Source organism: Hylobates moloch, unplaced genomic scaffold, assembly GCF_009828535.3.
Source record: "Hylobates moloch isolate HMO894 unplaced genomic scaffold, HMol_V3 SCAFFOLD_24, whole genome shotgun sequence".
NCBI classification, from domain to species: domain Eukaryota; kingdom Metazoa; phylum Chordata; class Mammalia; order Primates; family Hylobatidae; genus Hylobates; species Hylobates moloch.
Genome location: NW_026652299.1, coordinates 33,706,982 through 33,730,122, shown reverse-complemented (window position 1 = coordinate 33,730,122; position 23,141 = coordinate 33,706,982). Strand labels below are relative to the sequence as shown.

The following is a 23,141-nucleotide window of genomic DNA, read 5'->3' as shown; positions in this document are numbered from 1 at the left end:
TCAAATGATCTTCCCACCTCAGCCTTCTGAGTAGCTGGGACTACAGGCACATACCACCATGCCTGGCTAATTTTTTGTATTTTTTGTAGAGATGGGGTTTCACCATATTGCTCAGGCTGGTCTCGAACTCGTAGGCTCCAACAATCCAACCGCCTCGGCTTCCCAAAGTCCTGGGGTCACAGGTGTGCACCACCGCACCCAGCCTGATTTTTTTTCTTGATCACATGTCATATATTCCCACTTCCTTTCATGCCTACTAATGTGGTTACATACTGGACATTCTGAGTAATATACTATAGACACTCTGGATTCAGTTTTTTTCCACAAAAACTGTTTTGTTTTAGCAGAGTTTGGTTACCAGCGATCACCTTGATTCTGTGAAGCCTTCATTTTAGGCTTTATGAGGGTAGGTCTTAGTTTTACCCTCAGTCCTAGACCCTAGATTTGAGTTCTGTGATGTGGTCCTAATCCTAAGGCCTACACCCTGGGTTTTCAATGCAAAGTCTGAAATAGTTACCAAATCCCTCTAATTTGATGGAAAATGAATTCTAAACTTCTTCTCCCCAGCACATCTTCTGAAATCCCTACTCAGCTTTTCCAGCCTTCCAAGTGTTGCTTTCCATTTGGAATTCTGCCCTGTTTATGTATCATACAGGAACCCGCCAAGAACTTGACAAGACTATACAAGGCAAAGTTGGGGGCTTCTGTGGTTTCCTCCTTTCTGGCATGTGCCCCCACACCAGTGTGCAGCTGCCAAGAACGTCCTGAAGTGACTTGGCTCCTGGGCCTAGTAAGACTGCCACCTTCTGTTTTATTCCCCGTGAGCCACATGAGGTTTCACTTCTTCTGATGGTTCGTGCTCTCCCTCTCTTGCCCGTATCTCAGCAGGCTCCAGTGCTTTTCAAATAGTGTGTGTAATGATCAGGCGTAGGCTGGTCTGACACATGCTGCTCTGCCCTTCCTGGAAGCGACTGGGATCAGATGTTGAAGTGTTAAAATAAACTCCAACTTCCTTTTCTTTATCTGGATGATGGATATGCTAGTGCTTTCACTTTGTGAAAACCTATCAAGGTGTGTGTTTATGTACTTTTCAATATGTGCCACAGACCTCAACGCAAAGTTTATTACAAGAAAAAACCCATTTAGTGCCAGCACCCAGTTTAAACCCCTCAAGGGCCTTCTTGTGCCCTCAGGATCAAACCCATTCCCCCTCTCCTGGCCACGTGCAGGCTTCCATGCAGCTCCCTCAACGACACTAGCTCAAGCTCCTCCCCTCTGCCCACCCTGCGCCCCTACTTAGTCCTCAGGCTTCAACCTAAGCACCACCTCCTTGTAGCAGCTTAGTCCTGGTCCTGCACCTTAGGGCCCTCTCTTGTGCCTTCACAGGTACCAGGTGCCCCTCCCCGCCCTCCCCATCATCACACAGAGACTACATCCTCAATGCATATCCACCCCAGAGTAGGAGCTCAGAGAACTGGCAAAATGCAAAGTCCATGCCACCCTCCTAAGGAACTCTGCCAGCCCAGGGGTCTCATGACACCTTCTTGCCTTGAGGTTCCCCCTCCCACCCCACCTGTTATGCCTGCCTGCCGAGTTCTGCCTGGGGCAGCTCCCAGAGGTTGAGGACCTGGAGGAGACCTGGGTGCTGTCCTCAGAATCCAAAGAACTGGATGTAACACGAAGCCAGCCCCAGCCGCAGACAAGACTCAGGTAAAGCCCTCGTTCCTCTGTCTGGGTTTGCAGCTTCCACTAGATGAAGGGGTTGGACTTTGCGCTCTATCAATCTGCCCTTCCTAAACACAAAAGCCAAATGACTGCGCAGTTTTCAAGAAGAGAGGAAAAGTTTATTGTGTTGAGCAGACCTTATTTTCATTACAGTACCAAGAAGTTCATTCTCAATTCCCTTCGAATGCAGAGATTCTGCAGACATTTAAAAGCCCAATGCTGTTCCCAAGCAAGGGGCAGCACCTGACAACAAGGCTGCATTTAATGGAGCAGGATTACAGTAACATTGGATATTCATAAAGAAGATTTTTAAAGTACACGGTTTCCTTAAAAATTATAACATTTTCCCACCTTTATTTTGTTATTACCACGAATAACTGGTTGGTTGGAAAACATGGTACTTGATAATCTTTTGTTGTCAACCTTAAGTTAATGTATTTTGCTTTTTGCTGTTGCTGTTCAGAGGCGTTATGCCCATTTCTCTGGAAATCTCAATGGTGACAAGTAAGGCAAGGCATACAGTACACTCCTGTCCCACTGCAACCTTCCACAGCTGGCCTCTGCACTGCTGGGTATCTGGGAAAGACTCAGGAGAGGACCTTTTGCTTGCAAATCCTCAAACTCCTGACCTCAGGTGATCCACCCGCCTTGGCCTCCCAAGGTGCTAGGATTACAGGTGTGAGCCACCACACCCGGCGCTTGCGAACACTGACCACGGAGTTTAACCTTCATGGGCTCCTTCTAGGAAGCAGGCGGCCGCTTGCCGCAGACTTTGCAGTTTGTTTTTATAAATTGTCACTGATCAACGATAGCCTGAGGGAACGGGACCCTCTACTCAATTCATTGACTTCCTGCTACTACTGCCTCCCAGAAGTGTCATTTCTGTATATAGAGAAATGAAAGACCAAAGAATGAAATGAGAAATCTGTATCCTCTAGGCATTTCAGGTATATACCCTGAAATATCAATAACCACTGAAGTTCATGATGTCTCATTTGCTTGAATTCAATCAGATAATTACCAAAATCCTGATTAAGATCTTTCCCTCACTACCTCAAGGCAGAGAAAACATGAATTTAAAAAAGTTATCTTACCAAACTACACACATGACAAGCTATATTTGATTAACTCCAATCATCCCACAAAAATGTGCCCATAAAATCAAGTACTTAAAAAACTAATTATTAAAATTACACAACAATGGGACAGGCGCAGTGGTTCACACCTATAAGCCCAGCACTTTGGGAGGCCGATACGGTTGGATCACTTGAGGTCAGGAGTTCGAGACCACCCTGGCCAACATGGCAAAACCCCGTCTCTACTAAAAATACAAAAATTAGCCAGGCATAGTGGCAGGCACCTGTAATCCCAGCTACTCAGGAGGCTGAGCCAGGAGAATCTCTTGAACCCGGGAGGCAGAGGCTGCAGTGAGCTGAGATCATGCCACTGCACTCCACTCCAGCCTGGGCAACAGAGTGAGATTCCGTCTCAAAAAAAAAAAAAAGCAAAAATTAGCCAGGTGTGGTGGTGCACACCTGTAATCCCAGCCACTTGGGAGGCTGAGGCAGGAGAACCACCTGAACCCAGGAGGCAGAGGTTGCAGTGAGCCGAGATCACACCATTGTACTCCAGCCTGGGCAACAAGAGCAAATCTCTGTCTTGCGGGGAAAAAAAAACACGCAACAATGGAATACATATATTTAAATAACTGCATATAATACACCCTCCATTTTTGTTACCAAGAGAAAGCTTCCATCAGGTAGCTTTACCAATACATTTCCATTCCCATGAAATGCAACACCACAGTACTAATATTCTATTCAGAAAAATAGACTACAATTCCCTTGTAACTCTTTTTCTTTTTCCCTTGTAACTCTTGAGTTATTTCTTTTAATCATTCAGGCCAAATTAGGTAAGGCAATTTTAGAAAAGGATTGCTTCCAAGTATCTAAATATACTTCCGGAGGGCGGGGGAGGAAGGGAGTCATTTTACACTTGTCACTCTCAGGGTGATGTCTGACTGTCTAAGTCACGGGGTCAGTAGAGTAGGTTTCCTGGCTAAAGGAAACTCTGGGAGTTCTTTCCTCCCTACCACCTGGGCCAGTCTCTTCCCCCTGTCCCTAGCTCTTGGCCCTCTACTCAGGGACTTGGTCCCCACAATCAGATGAAAACTCATTCAGGCAGAGCCTTGACAAGGTTCAGAACACGAGGGCTTGACCGGACATAGTGGCTCACGCCTGTAATCCTAGCACTTTGGGAGGCCGAGGTGGGCGGATCACCTGAGGTCAGGAGTTTGAGACCAGCCTGACCAACCAACATGGTAAAACCGCGTCTCTACTAAAAATACAAAAACTAACCAGGCATGGTGGCAGGCGCCTGTAATCCCAGCTACTCGGGAGGCTGAGGCAGGAGAATTGTTTGAACTTGGGAGGCAGAGGTTGCAGTGAGCCAAGATCACACCACTGCACTCCAGCCTGGGTGACAGAATGAGACTCTCTTTTAAAACAAAACAAAACAAAACAAAAAACCCACGAAGGCTTAAGGACAGCAGAGCAAATTAAGCTCCATTTATGGAAACCGTTGTTTTTTTTCTTTTTTTGAGACGGAGTCTTGCTCTATCACCAGGCTGGAGTGCAGTGGCGTGATCTCGGCTCACTGCAACCTCCACCTCCCGGGTTCAAGTGATTCTCCTGCCTCAGCCTCCCAAGTAGCTAGGACTACAGGCACCTGCCACCATGCCCAGCTAATTTTTGTATTTTTAGTAGAGACGGGGTTTCACCGTGTTGGCCAGGATGGTCTCAATCTCTTGACCTCGTAATCCGCCCGCCTCGGCTTCCCAAAGTGCTGGGATTACGAGTGTAAGCCACCGTGCCTGGCCAGAAACTGTTTCTTAACATACATCATGCATGTAATCTTTGCTCTCCCAAGAGGCATTCACCCAAGTAGACAGGCAAGCATCTATGTGTTCAATTTGAAATGCAACAATGACAGATGTACAACTTTACCACTCTTACAGAAACTAACATGTCATCCATTATTCTCCATGTGGGAAACATTCAGTAAACTTCTAAAACCAAACATAGGACTCTGGCATATCCCCACACCCCCAGCAGCAGGCTGTGACAGGCTTTGATCTCAATCAAATGCCACTGTACACAGAACATAAAAACAGGCTCATGATGCTGCATGTCACTCTGACATATTACATTATTTCATATTACTCTGTCACTTATTCAGAAACAAAAGTTTCCACTATGGCATGACTGAGAGAGAAAATAATTCACTATATATAAATAATAGCTAAGAACAGCATACTGTGAACAGTTTCCAGAGTTTGAACATTCAGCACAATCAATTCTTACTTCTTGGGAAAAAAATATCTTACCTATCTTTTCCGTTACAGTATGCCTTCTTGGAGAAAATATTTTAGTGGTAACATCATTTTCTGGGGCATTCGGTTAATTCTGAAAGATGATTATGCCACATGAACCAAAAAAAAAAAAAAAAAAAAACTGGCAGGAGGAGGAGGGTCCTAGGCCATTCTGGAAGCAAGCTGGGTCTTGCATTATTCAGAGTCAACTATTAAGCTGACTTATGTTTGATTGGCGACAGATAAGAGGCAATGAGTGACACCAGGACATGCACAGCACACAGAGAACATGGTCTACTCTTCGTCTTCCCTGCACAGAATAAACATAAGAGGCTTGGTAGAAAGACATGGGGAAAGGTGCTGTGGGGGCCAGCATTTGGAAAGCATATATCCCAGTGACTTGAGTATTTCCTCTTCAACCTCCTGGACGAGAAACTGGGAAAAGGCACACTTCCGCCCACAGTTGTGGCCAGCAGCAGTCACTCTGAATGCTTCATTCAATGCGAAGATGCAGCAGCTTGAACAAAAGTTTTTTGTTTGTTTTCTGAGATGGAGTCTCGCTCTGTCATCCAGGCTGGAGTGCAGTGGCTCGATCTCAGCTCACTGCAACCTCTGCCTTCTGGGTTCAGGCAATTCTCCTGTCTCTGCCTCCCGAGTAGCTGGGAATAGAGGCGTGAGCCACCACACCCGGCTAATTTTTGTATTTTTCGTAGAGACGGGGTTTCACCATATTGGGCAGGCTGGTCTTGAACTCCTGACCTCATGATCTGCCCGCCTCAGCCTCCCAAAGTGCTGGGATTACAGGTGTGAGCCACCGTGCCTGGCCGAACAAAAGTTCTTTAATCTTACTGATCCCATCTCTCCAGCTGCTCTGACCAGAGGGGCAGGGTGGGGAAAGTCATGCCACAGACTCTGCCCACAGCAGCCATTCTGAGGTGCCTTTTCAGTCTCTTACCCTCTTTCGAGCTTTCCTCTCCTTAATTTTTTGTTTTGTTTTGTTTTCATTGTACTCATTAATCCCCTCCTCAATTTTTAACGGAATTATAAAAGCAAAGTCAAAGGTCCTTCGGGATGACTGGGAGGCTTCTTAGGCTAACTTTTGCATTTGAAAATGGAAAAAATAAATTACTTGATATTTGTGATAAGACTAAAATTACTTAAAAAGTCTGCACATCAATATATCACCTGGCTTAGGAGGGTGAGGGCACAGCTATCCATCTGCACCCTCTCCTCATATTTTTTAAAAACAGGCAAAATATGTAAGAAAAGGCTGGTGCACGTTGGAAGACAGAGCGTGACTGTCTATGCCAGTGCTGCTGTGCCCTGCAGCCTGGCAGATGGAGTCGGATGCTGGGGCCTCATGCCCGCTTAGGCCAATAACATACTCAAGACTCTACAACCTGTTGACCAGCAAAGTATGCCCTGAGGGGCAACACTGGCTGTGGAAGTGAAGATACACAAAGCAGGGACTAAAGGCAAATGGGGCTTCACGACGCAGCGACATGAAGACAGAACTGGTGTGGGCGCCAAAGGCAACCTGCAGGGTTTTCAGATAAAAGCAAAATAGGACAGAAAGCCACGAGTTCCACAAGCAGAATCATTTCTGGTCTTAGATCTGAGGGCATTTGTAGAGAAAAGTCCAAGGCAATGTCCCCTGGGTCTGAGAGAAAATCCTACGCAAGAGAGGGCAGACAATGCGGTGCTCGTCTTGAGGGAGCCTGACCCTGACCCTGACGGGCTGGATACGAGAGGGGCTGAGTATGGCTGTATCCAGTAAGGAAACTGGTAGCACTTTTCTAGAAGGTGGAAAGAAAAAGCAAAGACTTTCACAGATACAAAAATTCTTTTCAAAACGATTACCTAGAAAGTTCACTGCAGTTGGGTGGGGAATAAGAGTAATATTTTCATTTCAAATGAGCCATGGTGCTACTAATGGATTATAAAAGAGGATGGCCAGTTCTGGTCTTCTTTCCCTTCCCATAACCCCCGAACCTTCCTACTCCTGACATTTTCCCTACCCTCACTGCAACCCACCCCCATCCTGGCCCCAAATTAATTTGCCCAGCCACTGCACCAAACCAGCCTCGACACACAATTGTTGGTTGGATTTCAATTAAACAATGCACCTAATGCGTTCGAAGAGAAGGTGGGGAGGGCACAAGGATGTTGGCGTAAACCTGGAGGTGTGTGGACCTTGGACAGAGCTTCTGCCGGCCAGACCCAGGGCAGGGTGGGCATCTGCAGTGCAGCGCAGGCTGCAGGTAAACTGAGGTAAGGAAGAACATGGCAGCTCTAGCTGGCCCTGCTTTCCGAGACAGTGCAGCATGTGTGTGCTCTTGGGCGTGGGCACCAAAAAACTCATTTTCTTCCAGTTGCTGCTGCCATTCCACCCTCTGGCTAGAAGAATGCTCTTTACAGAGTCCAAAGGATCAGCCACTTGGTCTTCCTCTGAGGTACAAATCCAATAGAGCTTTAATCCCAAAGATCCAGCGGCCACCAGAGTGCAGAAGTCAGAATCAAATGCTCAGAATCAAAAGGTGTGGCACTCCTGCCCAGCCAGTTTATCAGCAGTTGTATAGACAGATCAGAAAAAAATTAGAATTTAGTATAAAAACTGTTTTTCAAACGGGGTGATTTCCTGTCCTTCTCCAGAGATCATAATTCTTCACGTTTCTGAGGACCTAAGGAAAAGGAGAACCACAGAAAAGAAAACAGATGATCTTCAAATTACAAACACCACCGAGTGGGTATTTTTCATCACTGGAACCTATTCTTTGTACCTCCACCTTCATCTTATCTCACTTACTAAATCTTTGGGATTTGTGTTTTTGTACTTTATTTTGAAAGCAAAAACTAAATTAAAGATTTTTTTAAAATGGAAACTATCTGTAAACCCCACTCCAACTGAATTGTTTTCACAAATACAATATTTCCTTTCAGTAAATGTTGCATGCATTTTTTTAGTCGAAATTTTTCTTTTATCATTTAATAGCATCTAAACATTTTCTATGTATCAGTGTAGCTCATTCTTGGATGTTTAAACTGTTTTTAATGCTTTTGGCTTATAAGTAATAGTAAAATAAATTTTTTCATGTATACAACTTTGTTTTTTCTATTGAATTATTTCTTTAAGATATATTCTCAAGACAGTAATTACTGAGGGTATATAAATGCATTAAAGGCTTCTAATGGCAGATGTACTGTTTTTTAACAAGGGCTATTCTAATATACAAAGCTTCATCAAGGTACATCCACAACAGTTTCGTCACCGTCTCCCAAACAAATGGCATTATCACTATGTCTGTTTTCTTCCATGTAGCAGATACTAGTGATAGACTGCTTTAATTTGATTACTGTTTCATCACATTCATTTATTATTTGTGTTTCCTCTTAACTTGAACAGTGTGTCCACATTCTTTGCCCATTTATCTATGGAAGTCCTCAGGGTTTTACTGATGAATGTGAATTAATTATTTTTATGGTTACTATATAACCTTCCAGCTGTGATATTTAATATCATACTACAGTCTGAGGGGTGTACAGGCAAATCATCCAAGATCCATGTTCTGGATTTGTTTATTTGGAGACAGGGTCTTGCTTGGTCACGGGTTCTCTCTGTTACCTAGGCTGGAGTGCAGTCGCTCACTGCAACCCTGACCTCCCAGGCTCAAGCAATCCTCCCACCTCAGCCTCCTGAGAGGCTAGGATGATAGGCATGAGCCACTGCGCCCAGCCACTTTTTTAGAATTAGTCTAAAGCAGAATAAATCTTAAAAATCCAGAGCCCATGTACATATCAAAACATCACTATGGACTCCACAAATTTGTACAATTATTATGTGACAATTTAAAAATAAATACATTTAAAATTTTTCTTAAATCTAGAGCCCAACTTATTAATATTTTTAAAAGTCAATTTTGTATTCTAATGATTTTTTCAAGTAGCTATCATTCAAGACACACACAACAGGGAAGACATTAAAGACTTAACACTAAATTAAATACAAGCATTCCATCTCCATTCCAACATGCTTGTTTTAAAGAATACTTTTTTCGGGCCAGGTACAGTGGCTCACGTCTGTAATCCTAGCACTTTGGGAGGCTGAGGTGGGTGGATCACTTGGGTCAGGAGTTTGAGACCAGCCTGGGCAACATGGTGAAACCCTGCCTCTACTAAAAATACAAAAAATAAAAAATAAATAAAATTAAAAAACAGCTGGGCGTGGTGATGCATGCCTGTAATTCCAGCTACTTGGGAGGCTGAGGCATGAGAAGCATGTGAACCTGGGAGGTGGAGGTTGCAGTGAGCCAAGATCATGCCACTGCACTCCAGCCTGGGCAACAGAGTGAGACTGTGTCTCAAAAAAAAAAAAAAGTTTCTTCAACTACATATTTGTGTTGATCTAAATTTTTTCATTCACTAGTACACTGACAGATTTATTGAAAAAAAAAGAAGGAATCTGACAAGAACTCTGCAAAAGGTTTGGTTTATGTATCACAAAACTCATGAACCTAAATAACTATAATCGCAATTAAAATATCCTTTCTCGCCCCCATGAGAAAAACAAACAAACAAGATAGCAATTGCACTAATAAATACTGTTTAGAAGACCAACATAAAAGGAAAATGAAAAACATATACTGGTTGATGTTAGAATGGAAGGATTAATGGTAGATTTTTCTCTTTTATCCATTATTCTATTGTCTTTACAACAAGCAGAAATCAGAAATGGAAAGAAGTACTGTCCTAAAGCCAACGGTTTGTGCTTACCTTCTTGGCTCGGTTCTTTTGTCTTCTCTTTGTACAGTGTTCCCGTTTCTTTCTCCTTCTGAAAGCGGATCTGTAGCTGTTTGATCTCTTGGTCATAGTCCTGCCACTCCGGGACAATCCGCACAGCTGCTTCCAGTTTCGGCTCTTTGGTCATCGGATTATTACACTGTGAAAACCAAAAGAACACACTTCAGCTGAGTTGAAGAAAGGATACATAATAAGAGAATTCAAAGGTTCTTGGGTTACAAGTCCTAACTGGACAAAAAAACAATAGTAAGGAACCAAATGATATACTACCAGAAGCAATATGGTAGTGGGCTATGTAAAGCTGTATTTACATCTACAAAGAATGTGTGAGTGGCTATAGGAAGGCAGGAAAAGTCAAAGTCCATTTGGAAAGATTACAAGGCACAGAGATAAACTGGAAGCCAAGGAGTGAGTCAGCAGATTGTAAGTTGTGAAAACAGTCCCATTAAGTGCTAAGGGATTTGGTTTCCTAATATAAGCAGGGAAATAAAACCAGTGAAATATTCTATAAGATATTTATAAGAATAGCCCCGACAAACTATATACTTATACTTACTATACGACAAACTATACTTATTCTATAAGATAAGATATTTGTAAGAATATTCTGTAAGATAACAATAGCCCTGACAAACTATACAATTACAGAGGAAGTCTAAATGAGAACCTAGGAAATTCTTAAATTTAAGAATCTAAATAAAATCATTAATCATGATTCGCTCATACATCCACTGGATGAACATGCAGAAGCACACCACATACGGCTTACCAAATCAATGGTTTTTGCCCTTTTCTTAGAGGCGTCATCACACCACGTTTCACACCAAAGCCATTCTTGAGGGAGGGATTTAATTGGCACCTGATGAATCATGTTATTGGGCAGATCCTGTTTGGTAAAAAAATAAATAAAAATAAAACACATGTATCTAAAGTTCTGATGGTATTTATTTATTGAGAGATGTGGTCCCACTCAGTCACCCAGGTTGGAGTGCAGTAGTACGATCTCGGCTCACTGTGGCCTCCACCTCCCAGGTTCAAGAGATTCTTGTGCCTCAGCCTCCTGAGTAACTGGGGCTACAGGGGCCCACCACCACACCTGGCCCATTTTTGTATTTTTACTAGAGATGGGGTTTTGCCATGTTGCCCAGGTTGGTCTCAAACTGCTGAGCTCAGGCAATCCACCTACCTTAGCCTCACAAAGTGCTCAGATTATAGGCGTGAGCCACTGCACCCAGCCAGTTCGTGGGGAGCTTAAACAAATGCATAGAACATCAGTGATGTACAGCTGCTCATTACGGATCACACGCCAATCACAAATGTTTAAAATGGAAAAGGTCCTTACCAATGCCTTAGAGAAGTTATTCAAAACTACAAATTTTAGAGGATCCATAAAACATCTGCCCATAATAAGCAACTGAAAAGCTTTGGCTTAAAACTTACAAATAGCCTGCACCTAACCCTCCCTTCATTAGGGCAATCCTAAGAAAAATACTCCTACTGACTTCTGAAAGTCAACTAAATAGAGTGGTGGTTCTTAAATTTTACAGGCTCGTGTCAAGGAAGTTCTGAATCTACCTTGTCTATTGAGACTTGCTCCCAAATAGATGACATTTTTTCTAGCCAATTCTACTCTATGCTTTAAACCTTTTTCCTGGAGTCCTTCTGACTTTGCCACGATAAAATGTTCCATTGTCCTAAGACTTACATGGAACAAGGAAATGTATAGAAATGATTGACTGCGATACTTGTAAAGAATGTTCCATGATGGTACAAAAATAAATAGATGATACTTCTCTACAAAACCCTGCCAACAAACTAAAATTTAAAAATAGCTACTGAAGTGGGTAGATCGCTTGAGCCTGGGAGTTCCAAGACTGGCCAGGGCAACATGGCAAAACCCCATCTCTATAAAAAATACAAAAAATTAGCCAGGCCTGGTGGTGTGAGCCTGTTGTCCCAGCTACTCAGGAGGCTGAGGTGGGAGGATCGCCTGAGCCTGGAAGTTTGAGGCTGCAGTGAGCCATGATCGCATCACTGCACTCCAGCCTGCATGACAGAGTGAGACCTTGTCTTAAAAAAAAAAAAAAAAAAAAAGACCAGGCACGGCAGCTCACACCTGTAATCCCAGCACTTTGGGAGGCCAAGGCGGGTGGATCACCTGAGGTCAGGAATTCAAGATCAGCCTGGCCAACACGGTGAAACCCTGTCTCAACTAAAAATACAAAAAAATTAGCTGGGTATGGTGGCATGTGCCTGTAATCCCAGCTGCTCGGGAGGCTGAGGTTGCAGTCAGCTGAGATTACACCACTGCACTCCAGCCTGGGCTATGAGAACAAAGCTCCATCTCAAAAAAAAAAAAAAAAGAGAGAAACAAATACTGTTGGGTGATACCATTTTTGAACTCAAATTATTCCCCAAAATAATTCTGCAAAAACAATGCCTGACACACTACAGAAGATAAACAAATATGTGATAGACAGTATGAACAAAAGAATAACAGAAATAATACAACAGAATCAGATCCATAGTAGCTCCATAAATTAGAAGATACCAGGTATCACACAAATTTTAAAGTAAGTAGAGCTGGGCACTGTGGCTCATGATTGTAATCCCAGCACTTTGGGAGGCCAAAGCAGGTGGATCACTTGAGATCAGGAGTTCGAGACCAGCCTGGCCAACATGGTGAAACCCTGTCTCTACTAAAAATACAAAAATTAGCCAGGAGTGGTGGTGCGTGCCTGTAATCCTAGTTACTCAGGAGGCTGAGGCAGGAGAATCACTTGAACCCGGGAGGTGGAGGTTGCAGTGAGTGCAACCCAGAGCACACCACTGCACTCCAGCCTGGGCAACACAGTGAGATTCTGTCTCAAAACAAACAAAAAAGTTTATCTTTTATTATTCCATTGAGATAGAGGAGAAGAAAATGAGCAAATTAAACTAGTGTTTACAGATACATGCTTAAACAGTAAATCTACAAAGAAAAGCAAATGATTACCATAAAAGTTGTGATGCTAGACACTTTTGTTAGGGAGGAAGGATGGCTTCTGGGATGCTGATAATGTTCTAGTTCTTGAACTAGGTTGTGGTATCTGGGTATTTGCTTCATAATAATTCCTGGATGTATGTGAATATGTATGCATGTTTTTTGTATACTTTTCTTTATGGATGCTACATATCACAATAAAGGTTTAAAAAAATTTAAGTAGACTTAAGCAAAACAAAATGCTTAAAATATGTGAAATATGTATCCCAAACCCTTAAACTATAATCTCACCTCTGAAAAATGCTTAACATTACCAAACAGTAATTTAGCTAACCTTGAAACACATCATGGTTTCTGACATAGAAAAAGGGGAAGCTGTGATACTATACTGTGATTGTATACTACGAATCCTGACCTATTTAGTTCCTACAGCAGAAAAACAAACTGACCCTAGCAGGTAGAGAAACAAACCTATGAGATTAGTTTGAGTACAAAATACAAAGATATGCTAATGGTTCAGAGAGGCAGCATTCTCCTTCCATCTCTCTCCCCAGCCAGCATCAAATCTATGACATTTTTCATGCTGATACGTCTTGAGGGCACATAAAAATCTCTCTCTCACACACACATACACACTATGAAAAAACAAGACACCGTCCTGTGAGGAGAGGATTGAAGACACAAATAATACTTCATTTTCTGATGCAACACTGTATACCCATCACTCACAGTTAACCATAAAAAATGGACACTTACTTGATCAAGATTTGAAAGGCTGTTAGGGTCCTGACTCAGACCTTGGTACTGTCCCCTGAGTCTGTCACCAGCAGCTATTTTCCTAAACTTCTTCAGATCCACAACATATAGTGCACTGAATAAAGAAGACCCGCTTGTTACAACCAACCATGGATTACGACAGGAAAACTAAACCCAATGAATAATGGAACAGGCCACTAGCCATATATTCTGGCTTTTCTTTGAAAAGGTATGCCGCAGCCCTACAGTGGAGTTAAAGTGTGCTACTTTAAAGATCTCTAAGAAAGTCACTGCAAAATCTATACTGCGCCATGCTTTTGTTACTGTTCTGTATTTGCCATCCAAAAGAAATAATCTCAGACAAAAGTTTCCTAGCATATGTGGCAGTAATAAAAGCCATAGTAATTGATAAACAACCATTATTCAATGATATCCTGATGATGTCTTCAATGTTACAGGGGGGAAAAACCCCAGAGTGTTACAGTCCTTACAGTTCTTTTGGACCAGGAATGTAAAGAATTAAGCCACCATCACTACACCCCAGCAGTGATCTCTGCATGTGCCACTTCCTACACGTTCCTCTTCCCTGCACATCTTCAAATCACACTTTTCGCAGAGAAGAGAATGGAGTGCTCATTAGAAATGTAACAACGCACACACTGTTCGACCTAAAAGGTCTACTTCTAGGAATTTATCCCACAAATATATGAGATATGAAAAATAATTTATTTAGTAGATTATTCATTGCAACATTGTAGGTCACAGGAAAAAACTATAAATAACACTCACACACTGGAATAATATGCAGCTATGAAAAGGAATCAGGTCTCTATTCATTGAGAAGATGTATATGACATTAAGTAAAAAAAAAAAAAAAAAAAAAAAAAAGGCCAAGTTACAAAATGTATAAATAGGTAGCATATTTTGTGTAAAAAAAAAAAATACACATTCACAGCTGTTTCTGTAAGAATTAAGAAAATATGGAAGGATAGACAGTCAATAAGTTGGGAGGTTATCTGTCGTGAGAATAGGAACTGAGTAGGAAAGAGAGAGACAGGATTAGGAAGTTTTTTTTACACTGTATTTTTTTTTTTTGAGATGGAATCTCACTCCGTCACCCAGGCTGGAGTGCGGTGGCGTGATCTCAGCTCACTGCAACCTCCACCTCCTGGGTTCAAGCGATTCTCCTGCCTTAGCCTCCCGAGTAGCTGGGATTACAGGCGCCCACCACCACGCCTAGCTAATTTTTGTATTTTTAGTAGAGACGAGGTTTCACCATGTTGGCCAGGCTGGTCTTGAACTCCTGACCTCAGGTGATCCACCTGCCTTGGTCTCCCAAAGTGCTGGGATTAAGGCGTGAGCCACTGCGCCCAGCCACTGTGTATTTTTTATCATTTTTATTTTTCAACCATACCAATGTATTACCTATTCACAATTTTAACTACACAAAATCAATGTTAAGGAAAACGCCGTAACAGTGTTAGGAGTGCTTCTTTTCAGTACCTGATATGATACTTTCGCCCAGCTAAATGACTGGCCCAGTACCCTGACTTCCAGAACCTGTAGCCATCCATTTCTCTTCGGCTGTCACAGAAAGGAGTGTAACCATAAGGAGCACCATCCAAACTGAAATCTCTTAACTCTTTCAGATCTGTTCGTACAATCTGTAGAATATCAAAAGTCATTTGTTAAGCAACCATGCAGACAGCTCTAATGCGGTTTCCTTAAGATACAGAGTGGCTCACTAAAGGCAGCATGGAAGGCTGCTCCGTGGTTAGTGGCACAGGCACTAGTGGCAGATGCACTTTGATTCCTCCACTTATTACCTGGTTGACTCACTAACGTGTAAGACACTTAGCAAGGTGTGTGGGAGTAGGAATAAAACAAATTTCAATTGCTTAGCCTTTCTGTGCCTCAGTTTCTTCAACTGTAAAATGGAGATAATGACAGTACCTATGTCACAGGGTTGTTGGGAGGATTATGCAAGTTAACATATGAATGGACAGACGTAGAATAATGCCTTGCTCATCTTAAGTACTCGACAAGGATTAAATGTGGCTATGTTACAATCAGGAAGGCACACTTCAGGCTGAGCCAGTGGAAGAGAATTCCAAAGAGGTGAGTGAAGTCTCTGTCCCGGTGACTTTCACACACATTACATCCTTCCACTCAGGTGGCTGACTTGGGTTTCCGCCCGCTCAGGCTGAAGTGGAAGGCTGTGGGCAGAAGTACATTTATGCTGTTTGAGTTTGTACGCTCTAAAATCACATGTTCCCTTTCGTTAAGTCAAACCCTGACGGCCGGAAAGAATATCCGGAGGTTCCCTACTGCCAAAGCCATGTATCCACTTAAGCTTCGTCTATTACCCGTGACAATAACTCCTGTCTTTTGGGCAGATAATTAGAGATGATGGCAAGCACTGCTAAATGTTAATTTTCTAATTTTTAGTTTTCATGTTAAATGAATTAAGTCAGATACAAAACTGCACACATTATGTTATCACAATGATGTTAAAAAGACAGAGAAAAAGATGTAAAGGAGATAAGCTAAATGCAAATTTAAAAAGTGATCACATCTGTGTGATACATATTTTCATATTTTCTAAATGTAAAATAAGCATGTCCTTTTCCATAAGTGGAAAAAATAGCATTTAAAAAGAAGAGATTTGTTGCTTTTAATACAAACTGTCAAAACTTGGCCTTTAAGGGCCTACCTGATCAGCATCCACAAACAGGAACTTGTCAACAACTAGTGGGAAAAGTACGTCCAGGAAGAGGATCTTGTAACCCCAGATGATACGCTGTTTTTCAGTCTGTTGATGAAGCCACCGGGGCCATTTGTACTGAACAAGCTCATACTGGAAATTGTATTCATTTGCCATGTAAGGTATAAACTCCTATTTTTAGACATGGGAACAACAAATAATCATTTCTTCTGATTAAGAAAACTGCTTTCATAATATAAGCCAACCACCATGATACGGGACAAATAAAACACATTTACCAAAACAGTGGTCTTACAAAGACTGGCCCTGACCCACTCATGACTACATAGAAGAACAGATATAAACCTTTGTCAAATCCCCATTTCTTTATGACTTCTGCTCACCACATGAAATGACAGAATGTTCAAGGGAAGGATTTTAGATGTATATCCCTCTGTGTGTGTTTTTACAGAACATGAACTTTAAGTCCATTTGTCTAAACTTGATTTCAGTAAGGCATTTACTGAGCTTGATGACAAGCCTTTCTCAAGGCCAGATCTAACCCAGGGAATAACACTGCAAAGCCAGAACTCTGGACAAATGTGTTGCCCTTTAATTAATAAGTCTTTCAGATTCTAAGTACAAGGGGGCCAGCAGTAAAGTGCTTATCAAGGAGAATGGTTATTGAATATATTAAAAGTCATTTAGTAAATTCTACAAGAAAAAAAAAGGATGCAAACAAATCAACTTAGACGACAAATACTGACTGATGTAAGTAATGCAGAAAACATTGCAAGTACGTGTTTGGTTTTGCACAGAGGAAGCATTACTTCCATACATCATCCAGGAGTGGTTCATGCTAACACCAATCATTCTCCTCAATGTAAACCATCACTGTGCTTTCTAAATTAAAGCAAGCACGCAGGCTTCAGAGGAAGAAAACGTTATCTCAGTAAGACACTGCTCCTAATAACAACAACAAAAGACTCTACTATATTATCCAAGTTTTTAAACACAATTTAACTGTTTCCCTCAAACAGACCAATCTGGAAGAATAATCAAAATAAAAATATGCAACCAAATTAGGGTATCTTAGTAAATGGAAAATTTGCTAAAGTATACAGATAAAACAAAAGTCATGAAAAATATATTATACAGTAAATATCTCCTTAATAAGAATATTTTCCCTTTCTCTGTGAAACAAACCTTAAATGTGGGGGACAAGTAATTCTTCAAGAACCAGAATTTCACAGGAGTCTTGGTATTCTTCAGCACGGATAGCATCATTATGCTGCCAAACAAAAGTAGGTAATTAATAATAGCTTTCCAATGTTATTTAACCTCAACATTATGTAGAGTCAATCATGAGACACCTAAATGCTCTTTATGGCAGAGCTAACTGATGGCTCAATTAGGCCGAGGGAGACGCTCAGTGATGGAAAATGAAAAATTGTACTTACTCCATCCAGCTTATGAAGTTATCACTAAAGAGAAGGGGCATTCCTCACCTATAAAACTATAAAACTTAACTGACAGAGGCAAATGTTTTAATTCTGCTACACCTCTAAATAAACTGCTTCATGAACTGATATATTAGTTATGGTCCAGATGAACCCTGGAGATTGGGGTAACTGACATCACTCTCCAAAACCCCTGTCACGTGACAGCAGCGTCTGGTGCTAAGGGAAGAATGTGTAACCACAGCGCCTCCTGCAGCCTACACAGAGGCCCTGCTTCAGAGAGGAAGGCTATCAGCTTGGGCCTCCTTACTGAGAAAACAAAACCACATTTTTGAATGGAGGAATTTAACCAAATTCAGTTGTTATTATTATTTGCTATTTTAGGTAGGATATTATTTCTTGGAAATAAGACGGCTAAAAATGAGACAAATGACATTTTTATTTTCTATACTAGATCTATAGTGAAAAATTAAGAGTGAACACAGCCCTGGCAATGAGAAAAGTGACTCTCAGGCCTTCCTGACAGTGCCTCTGGTGACCACTACATCAGGCAGCCCTAGCCCGTGGCCTCTTCTGGCTCTAGTTGTGTGACCTTAGACAAGTCCCTTCACACTAGGGGCCTCAGCCTGTTTATAAAATAGAAGTGTTCATATGTAAGAACTAAGGTCTCTCCTGGCTCTAAAATCCTATGAATCTTTAGAAGGCAATGAAGTATTCCATGGTTCTGTTCTCATTCTATTCTCTATGTCAACCTCCTAATCTCTGGGTTAAGCAATGTTTGGCAGGCAATAAACAGCACAGTCTATGAATGTGTACAGTGACGTTAAAGGGCTACAGCCTTGTAATATCCAGAGGCATTCACTACATAGTTCAACTTCACAGATGGCGGGATCGAAACAAATCCACTGATAAATGGCAAGCAGTCACAATGCTCAGAGTGCTTCAAAGACAGAAGTATAATGAGCAAAATCCCACAAAACCTTTCCTCTCTAAATAAGAACACTGACAGATTCATTCATATATAATGAAATCATCAACAAGACTGACCGAAGAAATCTTTCGTAGAGATGACCAGATGCAACGGAGAAAATATTAATTATGTCATCTTTATCTTGCTTCACTTCCTCAGTCTTCTGTCCTCCTGTAAAGCCCCTATAACAATAAGGGTAAAAAAAGACCACTTGAAACACTGGTACAGACACACAGCCTTTGAAAGTAAGAGGAAAGACTGCGCTTCCCATCCTTCCCTAGCGGGTGAGCTGCAGCAGGAGTGGTTATGAAGCTTCCCTCACACCCTGGAGAGAGCACAAGACTGACAAAACCAACCTGTGGGAAGACAAAAAGAATGTTCACTCCCCAGCAGTGTTGTTTTAGGAAGAGACTGAACACAGGCTGCACCAGAATGCAACTTACACAACGGGAAGTAAACTGAGCAGGGAGCAGTCAAATTTCCAAAGAGCAGGTACAGGCAGTGAGAGTCACAAAGTATGGAGCAGAAGTAACTTCCCCACTGGGAGACATGAACCTCTTTCGGATTAATCAAGCGGAAAATAGTCATCTATGCCAAATATAAGTGTGAGATGTAGCTGCACAAAGTAGAATGTGAAAGGCCCAGACAGAATCACAAGATGCAAAAAGGAGGGATGGATGGTGCTTATATCTCAGTTTTTCCTTAAAAACGTAACTCTTATAATGTCAACTTACCATTTGAAGGAATCCCAAAATCCAGATTCATTCTCACTCGTTCCATCACTCAGCAAGTCTTCGTTCACCATATCTGCCTTCTTCTGAACCTGCAATCAAATGTGATAAACCTTACTACCAGTATGTCTCATAGGCATAAAACTGCCTCTCACTGGATGTGCACTGTGAGCCTGTCATCAATAGGGAATTATCAATCAATTCTCTCACAAACAGGCACAACCCCACCCAGAGTCTAGAAGGATTCAATAGAAGTATCTTCACCAGGACATTCACATCATAACCTTATGTGAGGAGACAACAACCTCTTTTAATTAGATGAACCCCATTTTCAACTTGCAACACAGGCAAAGAGCCGCAAACTCAACTGTGCAGTGAAACCAGAAGCACGATTCAATGAGTCAACAGCTAGTTCCAGGGAAGAGTGTGGCTGCTGCGGGCTCTAGCTGTTGGGAGGGACGTATTTCATGTTATGACCAGTTTTCAGGATTCACTAGCACAAATAGGAGTTTCTTCTTGGCAGCACAGTGACCATTTTTCTGCTCAACAATGCATGGCCTATTTTAGGTTTCACTGTGTGTAATGATTCTTTATTCCAGAATATACTGTACTTGAATGTAAGGCACTAAGAGCTTCAACATTCAGAGAACGGAAAGTAGAAGTCAAAAGAAATGAAATAGGACTATCATTTTATTATCGTTGAAAATTTTCATTGCCATTTCCCCCAATATTCTGAGAAGAGAGTCATCAACAACACTATGAATTGTGGCTATATAAACAACAAAGCATCTATGAGAATATTTTATATAAGATGGGACGTGTTCTGCACACTGAGATTACCCAAAAGGTACAATCTTTCAGTTGAGGAAAGCCACAAACTCACATTTACAAAGACATTTTGCCTTAAAGCAGTATCCCTATAATTGCCATAGCAAATTACGAAGAGACCCTTGGGCTGGTTCCAAGATACATATTTTTAAATGACAGCTGTCCAATAACAGAATGCCACTACTTTTATCAAACTCACCTTCACTTTAATAATTTTGCTTTTGAAGTTGTTGAGGACGATAACCACCTCATCAGCATCAGGTGGAGAATCGGTGCCATCGTGGCTTTGCGAGAAAAGAAAGATCAATATTACAAGGCACAATTCTCAAAAGGCAGCAAATGCTCTCAGAGCATCTGAGTCCATCATCCTTCTCATAAAGGAGTTTTCGAGATCCAGCTATCTTCTTGCTCCTTAAGCTCCTTCAAGATGCACAGAAGCACGTGTTGAAATCTCTCTTTATATAAGGTGCATGCCCAAACCTCCTTGTGAGTCCTCTTTCAAATTACCCATCACGCAGTGACAGGCATCCATGTGTGGAAACCACATGGTGAGTACTAAACAACCGCCTGTGTTCACAAGCTCTGAGCCAAGCACAGAGCCTTCGATAAAGGAGTGCAGGGGGAACAGGTCCCCCTCCCATTACTGGAAACGCACTGCCTCCACTCTTTTTTTTTTTTTTGAGACAGAGTTCTGCTCTGTTGCCCTGGAGTGCAGTGGAGCAATCTCGGCTCAATGCAACCTCCACCTCCCAGGTTCAAGTGATTCTACTGCTTCGGCCTTCAGGTAGCTGAGTTTACAGGCACCCACTACCACGCCTGGCTAATTTTTGTATTTTAGTAGAGACAGGGTTTCACCATAGTGGCTAGGACTGGTCTCAAACCCCTGACCTTAAGTGATCCACCCTCCTTGGCCTCCCAAAGTGTTGGGATTACAGGCATGAGCCATCACCCATCACTCCCAGCCACTACTCTTTAACTGGAATAGTGTTGTAAAGGAAATCTGCTCGCTCTTTCTGCCTGGAAGCAACAATCAGTCAGCAACAGGCCCTGTACTCAACCTGGTGTCTATACACTACCAGAAAAACTATAACAAACTCTATTTGCAGGCAGACAGGAGCAGAGGAAGAAAAATTATAATTACGACATGAATTCACTGCATTTGCTGTCATCTAGCAGAGAGTAGGGTTCTCAGGCAAAGGAAGATTCTGCTAGGGGGAAGCCCTGAACAGCTAGGAAGAGGGGGCACCATGCTCCTGGGAAGGGGAGGCTGGGAAGGGCCAGGGCATCCAAAAGGGAAGGAGTTTGGAAGTGCATCCAAAATTCTGTAAAACCTTATATGAAGAAAATGTTATGTGGAAAAAAACTTCTATTGTTTACAATGGTGTTATTATAATACAGAATTCTTCTATTTCCTGGGTAAGAACCAGGCACTAATCCACTGTTTCATGTGTGTCACTATGGAGCCAGTTAAGGCAAGGACATACTACAGGGTGCTTCAAATGTGCCCTAATGGAAATCATCCCCTAAACAATCTGGCAGGAAGTCTCTTCACACAGTTTAAAACTAATTTAAATTGTGTTAAGCATAATTTATATCAAACGTTTTTAAAGGCAACATAATTATTTTTAAACTAATAAATATGTGCAGTAAACCTTAAGGTAAAAGCTGGCTATAGAGGGAATGTTCTCACTATGCCACCACAGACCAAGGAATACCAGCACTAACAGCACAGCTTCAAGACCAAAGCTTCCATGTACTGTGCATTTGCAAATCACTCAGGGTCAACACATACACTCTCTGCGCAGAAAAGTCTGGCTGTTCTTTCTTTCTTTTCTCTTTTCTTCAAGTTTCTCATCTGCCTATCTATGAGCTGCATCACAGTGACAGAATGATTTGATTCTGGGATATTGTTAGCACAAATAAATAATTAAAGAATAAAGCCTGACTATACTCATTAGCATCTATACCTCTTATTATCTAATTCTATTCTAACAATTCTTCCATATTTAATTTCCTGGAAAAACCATTGTTTCATCACATACAACTGCAAATTAAATTCATGTTGCCTGGCTAACTGCCAGGGTAGTATTCAATTAGAGCTAATGATCATTTCTAAATGTTCTGGGAAAATGTACCTGCATCACTTACTCCTACCTGTAAATTCTATAAATATCTTCAGAGCGTCCCTTCCTAAGTCTGAGGATCCAAGCTCCTGGGTTGGCTTTCAGCTGAAAGTAGCCCTAGGACAAGAAGAAAAGTCCAGTTAGCTCTCTTCAAAACACCAAAATGCTATTTCTGAGGAATAGTTACTTCTATTTCTGAAATATCAATCAACTATAATGTGAATAACACAGTAAACAAATCAATCCAACTCTGAAAAAACCAAAACTACACATTAAAAACTCTAGCACAGGCCAGGTGCAGTGGCTCACACCTGTAATCCCAGCACTTCAGGAGACCACAGCAGGTGGATCACTTGAGGTCAGGTGTTCGAGACCAGCCTGGCTAACACATGGTGAAACCCCATCTCTACTAAAAAAGTACAAAAATTAGCCAGGCATGGTGGTGGATGCCTGTAATCCCAGCTACTCAGGAGGCTGGGGCAGGAGAATTGCTTAAACCTGGGAGGCAGAGGTTGCAGTGAGCCGAGATCACACCACTGCACTCCAGCCTGGGCAGGAGTCTCAAAAAAAAAAAAAAAAAGCAACAACAACAACAAAAAACCTAGTACAATAAAGGCCAGTCACTTAGCTGTGCTTCAGGAAAGAATCAACGTGTGATGCATGAGTAAGTGTCGCACTTCCAAAGAAAAGAAAA

General features: G+C 41.9%; 1 protein-coding gene across 3 annotated transcripts in view; it reads right to left on the bottom strand.

Annotated features, from left to right (window-relative positions):
- Positions 1-1,822: 1,822 nt before the first annotated feature.
- UGGT1 (UDP-glucose glycoprotein glucosyltransferase 1) overlaps positions 1,823-23,141 on the bottom strand; it is a 110,279-nt gene continuing 88,960 nt past the window's right edge. The window contains exons 31-42 of one of the 3 annotated variants that reach the window (XM_058434330.1): positions 22,479-22,564; positions 20,524-20,608; positions 19,500-19,588; positions 18,843-18,947; positions 17,542-17,626; positions 16,345-16,527; positions 15,135-15,295; positions 13,632-13,746; positions 10,662-10,778; positions 9,866-10,031; positions 5,111-7,776; positions 1,843-2,607 (exon numbers count right to left, since the gene is read on the bottom strand). In XM_058434330.1, coding sequence (XP_058290313.1) covers positions 7,751-7,776; positions 9,866-10,031; positions 10,662-10,778; positions 13,632-13,746; positions 15,135-15,295; positions 16,345-16,527; positions 17,542-17,626; positions 18,843-18,947; positions 19,500-19,588; positions 20,524-20,608; positions 22,479-22,564 — 1,218 coding nt within the window. In that variant the 3' untranslated portion in view covers positions 1,843-2,607; positions 5,111-7,750. Of the gene's footprint in view, positions 7,777-9,865; positions 10,032-10,661; positions 10,779-13,631; positions 13,747-15,134; positions 15,296-16,344; positions 16,528-17,541; positions 17,627-18,842; positions 18,948-19,499; positions 19,589-20,523; positions 20,609-22,478; positions 22,565-23,141 lie in introns of all 3 variants that reach the window. The other 2 variants (XM_032145616.2, XM_032145618.2) reach the window with 2 other exon arrangements.